At 42.4% G+C, this 20,209-nt stretch overlaps 1 protein-coding gene across 3 annotated transcripts in view; it reads left to right on the forward strand.

Annotated features, from left to right (window-relative positions):
- Smg6 overlaps positions 1-20,209 on the forward strand; it is a 279,441-nt gene that overhangs the window by 146,017 nt on the left and 113,215 nt on the right. For all 3 annotated transcript variants that reach the window (XM_065221316.1, XM_065221318.1, XM_065221317.1), the window contains 2 exons: positions 6,822-7,167; positions 7,390-7,528. In XM_065221316.1, coding sequence (XP_065077388.1) covers positions 6,822-7,167; positions 7,390-7,528 — 485 coding nt within the window. The remainder of the gene's footprint in view (positions 1-6,821; positions 7,168-7,389; positions 7,529-20,209) is intronic.

The raw sequence follows: 20,209 nt of genomic DNA on the forward strand, positions 1-20,209 counted from the left end.
TCGGTGGAATTGCTAGTATTTTTGGGCACGCGAATAAAGGAGCAGTGGTTACATTCGCTTCACGTTTCTCAGACTATCGGAATGTAGTGCCGTGCATTATTCTTGAGCGACTTACTTCTGATTGGCCAATTTCAGGGTCGGTTCAGTTGACTGATCCTCAATTTCACCATCCCGGAAAGGTCAGCATCCTTCTCGGGAACAAAATCTTTTTCCAGCTGCTCGAGCCTGGAACAATCAACCTTGGTTTGGACGACTGCCTTCCCGTACTGCAGATTACTAAACTAGGATGGGTGGTTTCTTGTGGCTACAAAGACTGCGATAATCAACCACACACTAACGCTCCTTCATGCTTACTGACGGCCCCCAATGATCCTCTCTCCGATCAGCTCCGCAAGCTCTGGGAGGAATACACTAATAAATCTCCGCACTTCAACGAAGTCCGTTCAGAGATCCGATGCGAAGAGCATTTCACGAAGCACACGATTCGTAATAGTACCGGAAAATTAATCGTTCGACTTCCATACTTAGACAGCCCTACTTCTCTCGGCAAATCGAGGGAAATTGCAGAGAAAAGACTGCTACACCTCGAGCGCAAATTGGAAAGGAACCCTAATTTGAAACAACAGTACCATTCTTTTATGCGAGAGTACATCGACCTCGGGCACATGAGTCTCGCCACTACACCAGTATCGGAGAATTGTGTTTTCCTTCCACACCATTGCGTCGTAAAGGAGGATAGTTCGACGACAAAGTGCCGGGTGGTCTTCGATGCCTCAGCTAAAACAAGCAGTGGCAAGTCCCTCAACGACATCCTCTTGGCGGGCCCTGTGTTATAGGATTATCTGGTCAACATCCTTTTGCGATTCCGGTTTCCCCCAGTTGTACTCGCCGGTGATGTGAAACAGATATATAGAATGGTGCTTCTATACGATGAGGATCGAAACTGCATTTGAATCTTGTGGCGCTGGACAAGCCGATCCAGGAATACTGCCTAAATACCGTTACTTACGGTACCAAAAGCGCATCGTATCTGGCGACAAAATGTGTACAGCAGCTTCTGCTCTCCCATCAAGGGCAATTTCCGGATGCAGTCGAGAAGGCTATCAAAGGGATTTACGTCGACGACGTACTGACGGGTACTGAAAATAAATTAACCATACCATAGGGACAAATTTTTACACCAGAATTTCAGAATAAATCATTAAAACAGAGTTATCCTTTACCAAATAAATGTCTTGCTCTATTTGCTGCACAATTTTCTTCAGTTTCCCGTGTTATTGTTTTTAGAATTTAACCACTCAGCAATATTGAAAATTGATTTTTGTCGTCAGAATTTCAGATGTAAAGTGCATGGTCCTTAAAAGAAAATATTGAAGATGCTGGACTTTCGAAACAAATATTTGTAAAAACCGAAACTGAATTATTCTTTTCCGGGGGTTTAATTTTTCGTTGTTCAAAATTCTCATGACATGAATTCCAGAATTAACTTGGAATTCTGCTTTGAATTATCTTGAAATTTTTTTGAAATAAACCAGAAGACACTCCGCGTAATAATTGCCGTTGAAACCCCTGGAGTATTTTAAAGAATAATCCTCCGAATTTTTGCAATAAATTTTGTTGGAGTTCTGTGATGAATCTTTCGCACTAGGGTTGAAATTATTCCCAACACAATCCAAGAACTCTGTTTCTTGTTGAATTCTGATCATAATTCTATTGAAATTCTTCTTAAAATCCATCTCTAATTTTCTTCACGATACCCATACAAATCTCATCATAATCACGTAGGAATTTTCCGTAATGTTTTGTTTTTGACAATTCCTTTTTAAATCTTCTAAAATTATCTAACAATTTAATTTAGAATTTGCATTCTTCTCCACAGAAATCCTTCCAAATTCATCTAACAATTACTAGGGTTTTCATGTCAGAATAATTCTGGAAATCTGCTCAAAACTTTTCCTTCGAAAACTGTGTGGGAATCTTTCTCAATATTTGTTTGAAATCAACACTTTGAATTCTTTCAAAATTTACTAAAAATTCCAGGGTTTGTCCGCTAGATTCTATAGATTGTCATGTAATTTGTTATAACCCTTAAAATGCTTCCAAGTCTCAGAGCGTGACAATTAGGACTCCACGACTCATAAGTATGATATTTATTTAATTTTTCATATCTGTGATCTTGAAAATTTTTCAAAATCTCACATTTTAATTATTTTTACTCCAAGTCTTGCATGACGTTGCACTGTTATTAATCATAAGTTTTGAAAGAAAAGTTCTATTTTCAGACACTATTAAATTTTATAGCCCCAGGATCTTTGGAATCTTCTTAAAGCAGATTTTTTGTCCTTTCAGTAAATTCCTTTCAGTAAATTCCTTTCAGTAAATTCCTTTCAGAGCGTTCTGAAAAATGCATTCAATTTTATTTTTTTTGATTAATATTAACAACCGGGAATTTTTTAAGATTTAAACCGAAAAAACCAGGAATTTCAAAATGAAAATTCACTGGCCACCCTGAATATCTGAAAAATCGTTAGATTTTGGATTATTCATTTTTACATCGCGGACAGAAGAGTAAGCTAAATTGATCGAATAGTCTGCGAGATTCCTGTTTCGCACGGTAAAAAATGTGGTTTCGAAAAAAGAGCTATCAACAGCGGAAAAGTTGAAATATTGGGCAGAAATTTTTCGAAAAAAAAGTTGAAATTTTGCTTAATAACATACCGACAATCCGAAGTGATTGTACTTATTCCAATGTTCTAAAAAAATAACATAAAAACCCTGTTTTAGAGGTCTCAACAGGTGTCCCCGCTTAAAATTTCATAGGAATTCTACATATAAATCCTTTAATACTATATACGGAATTCCTTTGAAAATATTCTATATTCCATTTAAAAAAAATCTCCTCAGAAATCCTAGACCAGAACTGAAAACTTTCCTGAGAAATTATCCTGAGTATATTTATAAATTTCTTTGAATCCTCGTCAAGTTTCTGTTTGAATTAATCTTAAAATTCGCAAACTTTTCGTTTCACGATCTCCATAAAATTTCTTTTTTTTTTTGGAAATCAATGCTCTCTCTCTCTCTCCACAAAACTCTAGAATTTTTATTTTGTTTTTACATGCTCATTTGTGTTCAAAATGGCATCAATACAAGAAGCACTTCAAACACACGAAAACCATGGGGGAAAAGTTTACGGTGGATCATTTCAAATCAGAGAACGTACCAATTTCTACTGTTTATCGTATTCTGGCATCCTTGACAACAGTTCGGAAGAGGGGTAGTGGAAAACCAGCCTAAATATTGAACGAAAAGGGATTTCGATCGCTCCACAATACGTTCAACAACAAAGATTCGATAAGTCAGCGGGACGCCGCTAAACAATTCAAGCGCACGCACCCCTACCCCATGTTGAAAAGGATAGGAATAATTTGTCGAAAGAAATCAAGAGCTCTAGAATACACCGATCAACAAATTTCGAACGTGAAAGCCCAAGAAATTACTCAGGAAAATGTCTCGTTTTGGATGATGAAAGTTACTTTCCTCTCTCAAAATTTATCCCTGGAAATGATCGATATAGCCACCAAGAGCATTTTTATTGTAAAATTTTTTGATCTTTCCGAAAAAAAAAATATTGTCGGAACTGGAGAACCGCGAAATACATTTAAAAATGTCCAAAAGTACCAACATTTTAAAAATGTCTACTTTCAAACTGCTACACCTCGAAAACGGTGCGACTTAAAAAAAAATTATTTGAGTGCTTTCTTATTGTAAATTTGGTGTACTTTCATTAATAATTGTAATCAAAAGTAATTGGACCAAATTTTGGATATTTTTCCAAAAACTTGGGGTTTTTTTTTTAAATCAAAACTGTTTGTCCATTATTTCTCCATCTTGACCTATTGTGCAATAGATGGCATTTTTTGTCCCCTAAACATATCAACAAATAAAAACAAAATAAAAATCTGTTTTTGAAAAAAATGTCTAAGATTTTATAAGTAGAAATTTAAAAAAAAACGTTGGGTAATTTTTTTAGAGTGCATGTTTTTTTTCAAATAGTCTCATCTATTACCGGCAATATTGCCCAAGACACCAAACCGATCGGACAAACAGTTTTCGAGTAAAAATTTTCTGAAGATAAGCTTGATATTTTTCTATATGCCCTTTTCAAAAATAAGGCTGGATTCAAAATGGCGATATGAAGATGAAAAATTGCATTGTCGGTCATAAGGAACGTTTCGGCAAATTTGCAACCAAATAAAAAAAATACAAAAATCTGGCTGATATTTTTTTTTGTAATAGTCTTAAAATGCAGGCAAACGTACGTATTACATAAAATTAACCATTTAATATTAAAGCAGTTCCACGCAAAGTGACGAATCGATCTGACGTGACCTTTTCCGATTTGCATGACACTTTGCATAATTGTGTGTTATAGTCAATTATTCACATTTGAGTTAAAATTCGGCCATTTAGAATTTCGCTAGAAAAAAAGAATAACGGCACAAATAGGGGAAACGGCTCTAATGTTGGTCTAGGGTTCTAAAATTGGGCCCATCGCTGAAAATCTGCAATTTATTAATTTTACCTAGATGAACGCGTCATTGGGACAGTACTCATGGATATTTTTGGTCGCTATTGAAAATTTTAGTCGATTGCTGAATTTATGTATCTGTCCAAATTAGGGGCATTTAGGCCGACATTACATCCACTTCCCCTATATAAAATAAAATGCATTTGTAAATGAAACAATATTTAAAATCTAAATACAGTAGGGCATCGTTTGCTGGCTGTTGCCGCGAGTATTGTCGGTTTCTCACTTCTCAGATACCCAGTTCAAGCTTCAGTTGGCTGCGGTGGCTCTTCTTCTCCTTCTGTCCCTGAATAGATAATGCGAATAAGGGGGTCTATGTGATGTTTTGTTGTACCAGTGTGGACATTAGTATATCTTTTTCCTTAAACTTGTTGAGGGCACCTCGTCTTGCCTTAAAAAATATCCTTTTTAAAATAGTGATCTTCACAACATAAAGGGCATCATTACGGAGCATTATATTTGATCAAATTATTCGCAGTTATATTTGTCCAACGCTCCCAGCTGGGTGAGGCTTAGAGGATGACACACACACACCCACTACAACCCAAATAACATTGCATGTTTATCATGGCTTTTAAACATTCCTCAAGACTAGGACTAAAATAAATCCAAAATTGTTATTTAGGTGTTGTGGAATAAGAATAAGCTAGCAACAGTCCAAAGGGCGAAAACCAGCCCAGGCCTGGGTAAGCAACTATTAACTGTTCCAGAAAGTATAAGCACACTTTCAAAATAACAAAAAAGTCGTGTTTTTTTAAGTTTTAATAATTTTATTTGGCAAAACATATTTGTATTTGTATTTCACATGATATTTTACTCTCTTTTAATAAACATATTTAATCATAGCCAAGACTCCTAACTTTTCCTCGAACATGACCCATTAGCTTCTGCACAGTGGTACTTCCCACCATTTTGACCACTTTTGGCGAAATTTTTTTGAATTTTTGGATGTCGTTCGCTGGTTTTATTAATTTTCGAAGCTTTGCTTTGGTTAAAGCGCAAAAAGTCTCGATTGGCCGTGCCTCCGGGCAGTTCGGCGGATTCATGTATTTCGGCACGAAACATACATTTTGACTTTTGTACCATTCTAAAGTGTCCTTTGCGTAATGACATGACGCCAAATCAGGCCAAAATACTACTTGACCTTCGTGCTGCCTGATCATCGGCAACAATCGCTTCTGGAGACATTCCTTAACGTATTTCTGAGTGTTCATCGTCTCCGTTGTGATGTACGGACTAGATGTTTTACCACACTCGCATATTGCCTGCCAAACCATAACCTTCTTACCGAATTTTTCGGTAAAAATTGCCTTCTCCGTTTCGGGGATGTCCTTGCCTTCGCTTACAGTATAGAATTGTGGTCCGGGAAGCGTTTTGCAATCTAGTTTCACGTAAGTTTCGTCGTCCATTATTATACACCCAGAATTTCGACACAATAACGAATCGTAGAGTTTGCGGGCCCGTGATTTCACAGGAAACACAAACACAAAACTGAGCACTTTTTTGATGCTATGCCATTCAGAAATGGGCAAACAAAAGGCCGCAGCCAAAACATGTTGATATATTTCATTATATTCAAAGTGACCGTTAAAATAAGGTGTGCTTATACTTTCAGTCTATAATTACATCACGTGAAGTGCACTTAATCCGTTAATAAGAATTCTAGCCAATATGTGGCAATAGACATTGCAGCTGTCAGTTGCCATATGCGAGAGCTAATCGGTAATGTTTTCCGTTATTCTCACGCTCAACTTAAATGTCTGCCTTTGATTGTCTTCGAATGTACACTTTATTAAAATCTACAGACTGCAATTTTATCCGCCGCTTGGAACCATCATCCGAATAAAGCTCTTTGTTGTCTCGGTAGAATTCGGCGCAAAGAGTGTTGTTCTCAGCGTTCAGGATTGGAGCTCCCGGACCCGCCCAGATCGTCTTTCTGACCGTCCATCCATCCGTTGCAAGCTCCAAATCCGTGAAAAGGCACAAAACGCTTCCAATTATTTCATTATGTCAATTCGTTTCATTTTTATGTGTTTTTTTTTCTGCTCCCGGCTTGCGCTCGGTAGTGCAAACCACATCCATCCAGTCAGTGCTAAATTTCCTGGAATAGAATTTCATTATCATTATTAACCGGGCTGGCCTGGCAGCCAATGGCAGTGTGGGATTTTCCTCGCTTTTTTTGCGTTTTCTAACCGTTTGACTCATTTCTTCTTCTTCTTCTCCTTCCAAACAGACTCAACGATTGCCCCTGGAGCGCGCTCCGAAGTGCAGGAATGTGCTCTCTCGATCGGACTGCTCATGTTTGGCATCATCCTGGAGCGGTTCATTCACGTGATACAGAGTGCGTCCACTTCCAGCAGCAACAGCAGCCCCAATGCCACCAATAGCAACAGTAGGGTCGGTGGCGGTGCTGATGACCATCGTCCCTCCAGCAGCAACAACAATGACACGAATGAGTCACTGCTCCAGGCGATCGCCAGCAAGCAGAGCGTGATCGCCGAGAACCTCAAGGAGCTCAGTTTGGTCTCCGGCACGAAATCAACACCTCAGTCCGGCAACAAGCCAACAAAGGATGGCAGGTACGGTTTCACACCTTCTGTACTGCAGAACAACAACTTGGGGGGAACGTGTAGCGAAACGACTCACCTTCACCCATGACAATGCACAATGGACAGCAGTTGATTCCACGTTCCCCCCTCTAGCTCGAAATTCTAACTCGCACATGCATGCAAAGGTGTGGGAAATTGAATGTCATTTGTAATAATTATTTCCCTCCCAAAATCTACCACCACAAATTACAGGATAAACGATGGGAACGCCCCTGGGACTGCTGCTGTGGGGTCATCCGGCAACAACAACAACAACAACAGCGGCTACGGCGAAGCTCGGCAGAAACTGGTGCTACAGGAGGACGCCAAAGCGATACTTCCCGCAATTAAGGTGAGTGGAATTGTAAAATATTTCGGGATTAGCAGCAGCAGCAACATCTTTTGCGGTGCAAGGTTATGGGCCTTTGGAAGGACTCTTCTGCCGTGCTCAAATCCTGTGAACGTAAGAACGAAGCGAAATTCGTTGTGGTTTTCTGCTAATTTATTTTCCATTTTTGATGTGACTTTGTATGGAGGAAGGCATTCGTCGGAGTGTTGACTCGTCCCATCCTCGGACTCTCGGACCCGGAGAATTGAGATGATGCGATAAAGGGAACCACATCGTCTTGCAGCAGAAGCGCAATCTCTGAGGTCTGAGGTGTTGAGAACGAAATACTGCTGTGCTAATTGGTTGTTTTATGGTTGAGGATGTTTATGACCTTGGCTGTAAAAGATGCGACGGATAATAACATTGAAATTCGATCCATCGTGGTTGGCTGTTTATTATTACGAGATGATCTTATCTCGTGCATAGGAGAAAATTAAAATATTACATGCAGGATGGGTGGTTTAACTTTTTTTACTCTCGAAGCGAACGAATTGATTTGTTTTCGTGTCCTAGCATAAGTCAGACCTTTTTAGAATTTAAATCTTCCTCAAAACATGTCATAGAACAGCGAAGTTGAATCTTCCGTTGATTGCGGCTTACTTAGAGAAGTGAAGAGATTTTTTTAAATTTTTGACCACTTCAACGTTTCAAAAAAAAAACACAATTTCTACACTTTACGGAAATCGTTTAGTTTCTTCTACCTCATTCGAGAACAACAACTACAACAACAAACAAAACCTTCCCACACCAAATCATATTTATCGAAGAAATCTTCAATCCACTTAATTAAAACTCATCTTCATCGTTTGTTGTTTCATCGTTACTTCATACCACACACATGCCCACACGGAGCAACCAGAAACAAAAATCCGCGCCAGAGATGACAAGAAGATAGCAGCAAGCTTACAGACAGCATATGAGCCCGGCCCGGCCGGCGCGGATGAATCTGCGGGCGGGTAATTAAATTAATCGTTTATTAGACCCATCTGCCTGCTGACTTTTGCGGCGTCTCTACACGGACCGGATTCGGTTCGGTTCGTATCCTTTCGGTGCCGAAGGTCACGCCAGTCAGTCGCCGCCGGCCAATTCCTTCCGAGTCCCGCCGAAAGTTCGCTTCGAGACATAATTGCTTTTAATTGGCATCACTCTCTTCCCGGGCGCGCCTTTAAGTACGCTTTTATCGCTGATTTGTTCGGCTTTTTCTTGGAAGAAGAGTTCAAGGTCTCCCGGTCCCATCCGTCCGACCAGCCATGCGTGCCCGGCGACGGACTAATCCGTCAAATGGTTGCCGAAAATGAAAAATGCAACATTCTTCCCGTTTTCTTTCTGGACGCTACACGGCCAATGAGATCATCCTAACATGGGGTTCAGTTTACTCATAACCGCATGAGGAAAATTGACGAAAATTTTACTCAGTTTAGGAGTTGCGGTACTTTAGAGGCGTTTACCCTACCAGTACCAATAAACTGAGGGAATCCAATTTTTACTTTTCTCATATTCGGAATTTTTTCCTGGAAAAACATAAGCCAAACTTACTCATCGCTGAGTTCCTGCACTTTTTGCGATTTATGAGTGAACTGAACTCAAATTTGGGTTGATCCGATTAGCCGTGCACGGGAAGAGTGATCGAACTGGTCATGAATTTTTCACCGCTCGCGCATTCACGATCAATGGTCCCATCCATTTCTTCGGCCTCGCCTGTTGTTGCGTCCTCATAATCGTCGCTTTTCTTGGTCATCGTTGTTTTTTCTACAACAAGGTGATTGTCCGTTTAATTTGCCGAAACTAGAGCCATTGTCCCCGCAGCCACATGGTTGTTCTATGAAAGGGAAACAGCAAAAGGGAAGCAAGAACCGTCCGATTTTGTTTTGCTTTGTCTCCTGCAAATTTAAATAGAGTATGGAAAACCCACTGCTTATAGATTTGAACTGATTGGTCAAATTGTTTCAAATGATGGTAGCATTGTTCCAATTTGAAAAAAAAAATAAATTGAAAGAAGGTGATTCATCCACGATGTTCAATATTTTTTTACAATAATACTCAAACGAACTGGCATTATATCAAAGAAGGAAAAATCGCCTTTGAAAGATAATGTCTGTTGGCAGCAGCCAACATCTCAACCGCATGGGTTGGAAGGATGAGCGCCAGCAGCATCAACTTCTTAAAGCTTGACTCTGAACTGTGCCGCAGCAAAATGGCGGATCCAGCCATGTCACGTACGGAGGACGATGTGCAGCCAAAGGCTACCTGCGATCGCTGTTTGCCCTCTCAACCTGCACCCGACTTGCATTGATTAATTTTTTTGAAGAAAATTCTATAACTCTTTCCGGAAGCAAGCGGGTTGCAATGTCGAGAGAAACAAATAGTCACTAGTAAGAATTAGCCTGCGCCGAGCGTGCCGAGCGAATTGCGAAGATGGCGGGCGAAAGCGTCACAACAGCAGACTCCTCAGGAAACACCATCGGGATCGTCTTCGGGTTCGGGAAATTAAAAAAACACTTTATCTTCTGTTCCTCTTCGATGTATTCACTTTGATGGTACGATTACAAATGACAATGAGTCCGAGGTGATTTTTTTTTTTTCACTTTAGATGATGTTTATTTCTGGTGTTTGTGTGGTTTTACATGTATGAATTAACAAGTGACACAGATGCGTCTTTTCAACTTTAGTTCATTTGAAATTTTTAATTATTATTTAAAGTTTCTAGTCCTATCAGGCCTGTTTTTAAGAATGACCACCTTGGTGGGATTGGTTTGTTTTAAATTGGAAAAGGGAAACTACTTATAACTACTATTTACAACTATATGCACCTAACCTACTATATACAAATTGCTTATCAAAGCATGTTCTGATACATTACATTTTTGTGCAAATTTAGTCTTAATTTCGTTTATTCTGGAATCTATTTTGGCAATGCCTGCCTCTTCGTGTAAATTTGTTATTCTAGTGTCGAAAGGACGATCGAGTATCATCCTAAGCACTCTGTTTTGTGCCACCTGGACTTTGGCACTGTGAGTTTGAGCACTTGATTCCCACACCGGTGCAGCGTAGAAAATTGCAGGTGCTATGATTTGATTGTAGACAGCCAGTTTGTTAACCCTAGAGAGGCGGGATCTACGAGAAATCAGCGGATACAAACACCTAACTAAGCTTGAACACTTAACTAACGTCTTTTCTATATGCGAGCGGAACAGGAGCTTCTCATCGAATACCATTCCAAGGTACGTAACTTCAGCAGACCACTCAACCCTTGTGCCATCCATGACTACTGTGCAAGAAGGTGCCGGTATCAGTTTGGGTGATTGCCTATGCAGGAACATGATCGTTTGTGTTTTGGAGGCATTGATTTTGATTATCCAACTTTTTGCATAGTCAGCAAAGGTGTCAAGGCATCGTTGTAGTTTGTTTGTAATTTTACGAGGCATTCTGCCCTTGACTGATATCGCGGTATCTGCGAACAGGAAGAACACGCAACCGTCTCCGAGGGGAGGAATGTCAGAAGTATACAAGCTGTAGAGCAAGGGGCCCAACAAACTGCCTTGCGGAATGCCTGCCGGAATGGAAAATTTGTCGGAGAGACAACCATACAACGATACCTTGAACGACCTTTGCTGAAGGTAGTTACGGGTAATTTTGACGAAATGCAACGGTAAATTGTAGTTACAAAGCTTGTATATTAGTCCGTCATGCCAGACATTGTCAAACGCCTTTTCGACGTCTAGCAAGGCCATGGCTGTGGACTTGGATACAGCCTTGTTACTTCGAATGTTGTTCATCACCCGTACTAGTTGATGAGGGGTGGAGTGCCCCTTCCTGAACCCAAACTGTTCCGGTAGGAGAATATTGTTTTCCTCCACAAACTTGAGCAATCTATTGAGAATGAGTTTCTCGAACAATTTGCTCAGCGCTGAGAGGAGGCTGATCGGTCTGTAGCTTGACGGCAATGCTGGTTATGAGCCGATTGTCATCATTTTCGACTCTGAGAGGTGGAACGGGTTTGGGATGAGTTTTCAGCACCTTGGCTACCTTCCAGAATGGACGGGAGCGGTCATCCAGATTCTGGACAACACGCCCGAAACTTTCATTTCGGAGTGAGTCCATTCTGGAAGCAATCTGCCTGTTCAGATCGGCCATTTCACGTTTCCTCGCTAGATCTCCAGTCCTCTGAAACTGGCGTCTACGCACATTTCTCAAGCGAATCAGTAATTGGGTGTGGGAACCAATGGCAACAAACTTACCCCTCACAGGAACTTGTCGAACACACGTCTCGTCAGCCACGGATATGGCCTGGTGGAGTCCTTCCAGTGCCCGGTCGATGTCCTCTACGGTGTCAAGCGGCGGATTTTCATCGATGTTTCTGTCGACCACATGCCCAAACTGCACCCAGTTGACATGATGGTAGTCTTTGCGCATGCTTTGAGCAGGTGCCACGTGGGTGCCGACTTTAGCCACCACCGGTAGATGGTCGGAACTGAGATCGTTGATCGCCATCGGTTTGGATAGTCCAATGTTCGAAAGAAAAAAGTCCAACGTGGAAGGGTTTCCCGCGGGAGAGATGAATGTCGGTTCATCAGGGAATTTCACTATATACAGCCCATGCTGCGAGTGGTCGAAGAGCAGACGTCCGTTCTGATTCCGCTGATAGTTCCGCCATGCTTCGTGGCGGGTATTTAAATCGCCCCCAATGACGAATCGTGAGCTCGTGCGAGTGATGGTGGTCAGATCATGCTTGAATTGGATGCCTAATCCATTACTGGCAGCACACTGACGAGGGCAGTATACGGCGACGAACCGGACGTTTCCGGTTGGTGATTCCACCTCCACACTAAGGGCCTCGATGATAGAAGTGCGAATATGCGGCAGCGTGCAGAACTTGATTCCTTTCTTGATGATGATCGCAACACCACCCCCCCCCCTGGAGTCGATACGATCAAGCCGGATAATGTGGTGATCAGGCAACCAAAAACTGTCACCGGATTTAAGATGGGTCTCTGTTAGGAGGCCCACGTCGATACTATGCTTGCGGAGGAAGTCAGCAAGCTCGAGTCTTTTTGCTCTTACAAAGCATGCGTTCCATGTGACGACAGTTATCGGTTTAGACACGATACTGAATAATAAACTTTACCGAGCACTTGGATCTTTTCGGGCTTGCTGCGGCACTGACGAAGAGCGCTGGTCATGTCGACGAAAATCTTCATCAGCTCATCCGCAGAGAAGAGATCGGGATTGGCGTTTTGTGCTGGTGGTTGTCTCCAGAATCCAGGGGGGATGGAGAGCTTTGTCCAGCTGAGGCACCAGATGCTTCTTGGCGGGGGCCGGATTGCACCCGTGGATTTGCTTGATCGTGATGCGTAGCAGGAAGAGGCGGGAAATCCTCCAGTCTGAATGCCGGCGTATTGTCCTTCTTTCGTCCTGGTTGATTTCTTGTGGACGTCTGTTTTCGGATTCGTTTGAAATCTTCGCGATTGGGGCACTGTTTATCGGACCCTTGATGAGCGCCATTACAGTTGGCGCATTTGGCCGTTTCCGACTCGTCGACAACACACTCGGAGGAGATATGGTTTTGGGCGCATTTGCCACAGCGCGGCTTGACGAAGCAGTTTCGGGTGCCGTGCCCGAAATTCAGGCAACGTTGACACTGAGTGACGTCGTGACGGCCGCCACGGTATGGCTCCCATCGGACAATGATGGAATTGATGGAGCGGATAGCCTTCAACGAATTGAGCGTCATCGTTCCCTTCTGGAAAAGCACCAGGAAAAGACAATCCGGATACCTCTTGACGTTCTCGTTCCTCCTTGTCATTCGGAAGACGGCAGTTGGGACCAGCTTGTAGCGGTTCTTGATTTCCGCTTCAATCAACTTCGGGTCAAAATTCGGTAGACCCCTGATGACGACCTTGAATGGTTTCTCGCCGGGAATGTCGTGGGTGAAAAATTCCACCTTGGTAGTCCTCAGGTGGGCAACGACCAAGTCATACTCCACTTTCGTACGGAGCATAACCTTGGTGCCGACTCTGCCCAACTTGAATTCGGCTTTAACGCCCTGCAACGCCAGATCTGCGATGAGATCGTTAAGATGGGCATTTTTTACTACCAACGGAGGTAGTTTTACTTTTGCGGTGCTTGTGTCGGCAACGTCACCGAAATCTCCGACATCGCTGCCGTTTGTCGCAGTGGCATCGTCGCGAGAAATCGTGCAACCGGACTGGCTCCGATTCTTCTTCCTCTTCTTGCTGCGCTTTCCTTTTGCAGCTGGCTGGGTATGCCCATCAATGGGAAGAACAGCAAAACTGTTCGATGTGGGCACACCGGAGCTTCCTTCACCGGGGTTCTGGTCCTTCACCGGGCTTCGCGAGCGATGCTTCCCCATTTCGGGGCACACACACGCACAACAGACCACGAAAGAGAGAGCGCGAACACTAACTAAGAAACTTTCCGAACAACTCAAGAGAGCGAGCTCTAACCGAACTAAACTGCTTGACGTTCAAGCAGAGAATGATAAAGAAAATATATATGATGATAAAGAATGATATAGAAAAAAGGGTTTACAAAACAAATTAAACGCTGTGATTGGCTGCCCCGACCAGTGACGCTTTGGCAGGAATGAGGTACCGACTGGTGTTCAGCAATGACACATAGCGTTCGATGATTGCCTGTTGATTTCGGGTTGATGATTGTGGTGGTCGTTCACGCAACGACGGCAGACTCTCGTTCGCTGCAACGAACAATGTCCTAAATGATTAATGTGAGACTTTTATAAAACAAATATATGTCGCAGACACATGATGTTTTCTAAATTTTAGAATTTCGAAATATATTCGTATCGAGAAGTTTAACACCTTTCCAGCACAGAGTGCCTTGGCATAATCAATTTTAAACACCAGTATCTCTGAAGTGTCTTGAAATATTGACCTGCATTTTATTCTGATAATAGTGCTTTTACAAAAGTGGAGGGTTCGTTTCATCAGCAAAGTTGCATCTATCTATTCACTATCTATTTACGGACGATCCCTAAAAATTTGATATGTGTGTGTGTGTGTCATCCTCTACGCCTCACCCAGCTGGAAGCGTTGGAAAAATATAACTACACATAATTTGATCAAATCTAATGGTGCGCTTTATCTCGTGAAGACCAGTATTTTAAAAAGAATTATTTTTTAGGCAAGACTAGGCGCCCTCAACAAGTTTAAGGAAAATGATGTACTAATGTCCACAACAGGTACAGCAAAACATCAGAAAGACCCCCTCATTCGCATTATCTATTCAAAGATAGAAGGAGAAGCTTGAACCGGACAATCCAACATACCCTCGGCAGCCACTTGGTCTCTTTTTCAAGCCAGTCACTAAAAAGACTAAAGTCAGTAATTAGTCACTATTTCAAACTTGTTTAAATTTTTTTCAAGATTGATCATTCTTTTGGATAGGCCTAGTAGTAAAATTCTTCTTTAATTTGATTTGTTATGTGGTTTACAATTGCTAATACAGGGCAAGAGGTTAGCCAGAAGGACTCTTCATCTTTGGTGAACTTTTTGATTTTGTGTTGTACATGTTGTGTTTTACTGTGTAATATTTTTCAATTTTCTTCTTGTGAAGTATGTTGTTTGAATGTTTTAATTTGTTACTCTACCTACTTAACCTTACTTAACCTAACATGCCAGATCCCTGACGATCTGTTGATCGGACCGCCTACAGCAATCTCTGAACCTTGCGATGGAGTCAGCTCTCCGTAACTCCAGTCAGTGTCTGAAAACCAGCCAGGCGGTGGACCTCAGAATTTCTAGTCCGCGGGGGACTGTTAAGGATCATCCTAAGGATCTTGTTTTAGATCCTTTGGAGTTTGAGGTGATGGCATTTGGCGCACTCTCCCAGATTGCATCCCGTTTTCTATTACGGAAAGGATGATTTGTTTGTACACAGCAAGCTTATTTTTCAGGGACAGGGTAGACCTCCTGTTGATGAGTGGATACAAGATCTTATCAAGATGTTGCACTTGGTTTTGGTTTTGTCAACGTGCTCCCTGAAAAGAAGCTTGCTGTCTAGTGTTAGCCCGGGGTACACGACCTCTTTGGACCATTCCACCACTGAGCCGTTTAAGCAGATCTTATTATTTTCAGACGGAACAAGTCTGGGAGATTTTGACTGTGGAAAGATGATGACCTGGGTCTGGTGATGCTATTCAGAGAGGCTCGGAACGTCCTGTCCGATATATAGTTGTTTATTATCTTCACTAAGAAGATTGGAAGACCGTACTGCTGCAATTTGTACACCAGGCCATCATGCCAGACATTGTCGAACGCTTTATCAACGTCCAACAACGCCATGGAAGATGTTTTCGAAACAAACTTGTTCCGTCTGAGAATGTTTGTCACTCGAGTCAGCTGGTGGACGGTCGAACGACCTTTCCGAAAACCAAACTGTTCCTCGATTAACAAGTTGTTTTCTTCGGCAGATGTTAGGAACCGGTGGTAGACTGCTTCTTCGAACAGTTTTGATAACATTGAGAGAAGACTGATTGGTCGATAACTTGAAGGAGAGGATGGATCCTTCCCAGGTTTCCGGATGGGTATGACCTTAGCTGACTTCCAACACGAGGGGAAGTAGCCAAGTCTGATGCACTGATTAAAAATCAGTGCCAGATGGTTGTAGAACCTGGAACTCAAGTGTTTGAGTTCCAGATTCAGGATGTTGTCGAAACTTGGGGCCTTCATGTTTTTAGGACAACAGTTCGTCAACCGTAATCTCGGATTCCTCTGGGAAAATGTTAGGAATCTGATGAAGATTGGTTGCATTTTCAGTAACCTCAGATTCATGAGAGTTTTGTCCGAGATTATGGGCGCGGCAGCCTTCTTTTCAGGAGTTATCAGATGAACCACGATGACGATCCAGTGGGGTCAGTGGTGGAATGGGTCTTGGCTTATTTTTAAGGATTTACGTTAGTTTAGTTTCAATCTGGGAGAGAGCGGATCTTGTTAGCAAAATCTTGATTTCTGAGGTCCACCCACCATCCGGCTTGGATGGTTTTTGTAAGACGATTGCAATGGGTCTTCAAGACACGTAAACCAGAACGCTGGTATTGCCTTCGGCTGGAGTTACGGATTCTGATGATATCTTTGGTAATTCTATCAAGGTAATTCTATCAAGGCACGTGTTGTTCCCTGGCCCGGGATATCGCATCCTCGATGGAAAGCAGACACCGGTCAACATCTTCGGGCGTCTCCGGAAGTACACCGTAGTCGACAGTGGAGTCGACACAGTGTTGGAACTGCTCCCAGCTGACACGATGGTAGTTGCGTCGGGAAGCTTGGATTCGGTTGACGGATGAGCCTACTTCGGCCACCACCGGATAGTGGTCCGAACTCAGCTCCTGATGGGTCACAGGTAGCGAGATGTTATCTCCCATGTTGCTGATGAATATGTCGATAGTGGAGTGTACGCCAGACCGGCTGAACCGGGTGGGAGAGTCCGGCGCTAATATGGTGTAGCGAGCCTCTTGCAGGTCGTTGTTCAGAATTGTGCCGTTTTGGTTACGTCGACTGTTGTTTGGCGTTCAGGTCGCCCGCGATGATGTACTTTTCGCGCCGTCGAGTTAGTTTGATGATGTCCCTCCGTAGGTCTGCTGCCGATCCGTCCCTGATGGTGACTTGCTTCGATAGCTTCGATAGTTTTCAGCTGGAAGATCGACACAAGCCGACAGCAGATGTTTCTCCTTACAGCAATGGCCACTCCTCCTCTCCCGGAGCTGGTTCGATCAAGTCTTAGAAGCCAGAAGTCAGCAAGGTAGACGTTTACCTCCCGTTTCAGGTGGGTTTCAGTGATGACGGCAATGTCGATGTTTCGTTCGTTGAGAAAGTCAACGAACTCGATGTTGTTCCAGTTGGCGATCTTGATGGCTTCACGGTCCATAATTGTCGATGAAACGTGATGCTCGGTTCTGGTTCTGCAGGAGCGCTTGATGACGATTGCTTCTGCCATGATGGTTATGAGTTCCTCTGTTGTGAGTAGCTCTTCGTTTTCATGCGATGGTGTGGCATCATCTCGACGCCACGATAGTCCCGGGGGAGGAAGGGACGAAACCGTTGCCGCATAGGACTGACGGCTCGGATTAGCCGGATGGATTGGCACCTCAACAGTTGGCGGGACCGATGCAGCAGCGCCAGCAGTAGCCAAACAGTTGTTGAGCGGTAGTGGCGGAAGAATTGGAATCGGACGCCGTTGGCTAATGCGGATTTCCATGCATTCCGCACGCTTCGGACAAGACTTGCTGGTAGCTCGATGTGCTGCACCACAGTTGGCGCATTGTGGATCGGCGTTCTCCATCCTCTTGCATTCTTCAGGTGCGTGTTGCTTGCCACATTCGTTGCAGCGATGAGCCATGTGGCAATTTTTGGTCCCATGCCCAATCATGAGACAGTTTGAGCATTAGGTACCGTTACGGGGGCGATGTTGGTTGCGTTCTCACTTAACCACGATGTGGAAAAGCGCCCGAATACACTGCAGGTCCTTCAAACACGTTGTGTTTCGCTCGAGATGGACCAAATACAGCTGGTCTCGGTACTTACGGGAGGCGTCGTGCCGATTCATTTTGAAAACTTGCGTCGGTTTTAGGCCGTTCTTCTTCAGCTCTTCCGACACCGCGGCGATTTCCGTGTCGGGCAGACCACGCAGGACCACCTTGAGCGGCTTGTCCTCCTCGACGTCGTGAGAGAAATACTCCCATACATCAGATGATGCCTTCAGCGCCGGAAGCGTCCCCGACAGGAAACCGCCAACGCTTAGTCGGCATCGAAAAAGCTGCTGTCCAACAACCGGTACGCGATTCTGGAAAATGGTGATGAACCGGAAATGAAGAAAAAGGAGAAACTACCACCCTTTTTCGTCAAGTGATTCCCGCCCGGACTCCGAGAGAATATCGAATTCTTCATCAAAAAATACTAAGGCAGGGCATTCTAGAGAATTTTAAGGAAATTGTGAAATATTTTGGGGAGTTTTAAAAACATCCGGAAACTCTAGACTATTGAAGAAGTTATGAATTAGTTTCGATCATTTGAACTTCAGACAAATCTTGAGAACTTCAGTTAAAAATCATAGAACTATATTAATTATTTCGTTGCGGAAGCCTAAAGAAGTTCCTGAAATTTCAGAATAACTTCGAAAACTTCACAAAAAGTACAGAGATCTTCAGAAACATTTCGAGAACTTCATAAAAGTCTATGGAACCTAAGGGAAGATCCGAGAACTTCATGAACTTTTATGGACATTTCGGGAGCATCTCAAATAAGTTTAGTAAAGCTCCAAAAACAAAGGAAATTTCAGGGGAGTTCAGTTCCATTAGTTTGACTAAATTAGCGGGAAATTTCAAGAAGTTCCCAGATTTTCAGAGAACTTCAGAGATAACATAAGTTCAGAAGTTCACGCAAGCTTAAACATTTTTAGAACAGTTCAATTATATTCATGGTAGTAAAACAAGCTTCATGAGAACTGCAAACACTTTAGAGAAGTTTTGAAAACTTCGGAGAAGATATTGTATATTCAGTGAATTGTTAAAACTTTAAAGAAGCTTCATGATCGTTAGGAAAATTGTGGAAACTTAAGGAAGTCCGAAAAAGTTTAGAGAAGTTAAAAATAAGAAGTATTGCGAGCATCAGGTTAGTTTCTCAAAATGCAACTTCAAGGCAGTTTATTAAATTCATAAATTTGAACTTTCAAGTAGTTAATAATATTTAACGAAAATTTCTCATGAAAAATCGCTTGGAGTTTACTCTCTTAGGCTTAGGCTTCACATGAAGTCTAAAATTCCTCAGAAGTACCATGAAAGCAGATTGCAGTTGATGTTTTTCTCATAGATTTTTTTCCCAGAACTCCCGTGAAATAAGGTCCTTACAAATTATAATAAAATTCTATGAGCCTTAAAACTGTGCAAGGAATTTGAGTCCAGATTTTTTTTTGAAATATCAAATATCAAAACGTTTTTCTAACGCCTGTGATTTCTATATGGGGGTACACTTTGTGAAAACCGAAAATGGAACATATGACAAAATTATGAAAGATTTTGAACATTAATAACTCAGCAGTCCCTGGACCAATTGCAATAATTTTATCACCAATCGATCATATATATTTCTACGCATCTGTTAAATTTAGGACTTGATCATTTTTCAAAATGCCACTATTGAAAATTACACGAATGCGCAACTGTTGCTTTGATAATTAAAATTATCACAGATTTTCTGCGAAAATCTATTTCCCTAACACAGATTTCAAAGTTGAATTCCATCCGGACTCATCCAACGAATCACTGCGTGGTGAGTGGTGGTGTTCTCCAGTACACAACGAAAGGCTCCCCGTAAGCAGCTATCTACCAAGGCTGGCCTCAACCACATGAGCATCCATAGAAGGAGGAAGAAGCTGCAGCGCGTCACCCTCATTCCAAACAGCATACAGCTCACCAGCCTCATCTGTGTTTGACACCATAATTGGGTTGTTTAAGGGTATTGAGATAAATACATATTCGTTATCTGCATTAAAAATGGAACCGAAATCCAAAATTTTATCGATTTTGGTACACTGGAACTATTTTTAATAAGTACGATTACATTAGCAAAAATCACCATCTTAGCGCCCCTTGGTGAGACTTTGTATGGGAGC

Source organism: Ochlerotatus camptorhynchus, unplaced genomic scaffold (assembly GCF_037179485.1).
Source record: "Ochlerotatus camptorhynchus isolate MF236.1 unplaced genomic scaffold, CSIRO-AGI_Acam_v1.1 ptg000141l, whole genome shotgun sequence".
In the NCBI taxonomy this organism is placed as follows: Eukaryota; Metazoa; Arthropoda; class Insecta; order Diptera; family Culicidae; genus Ochlerotatus; species Ochlerotatus camptorhynchus.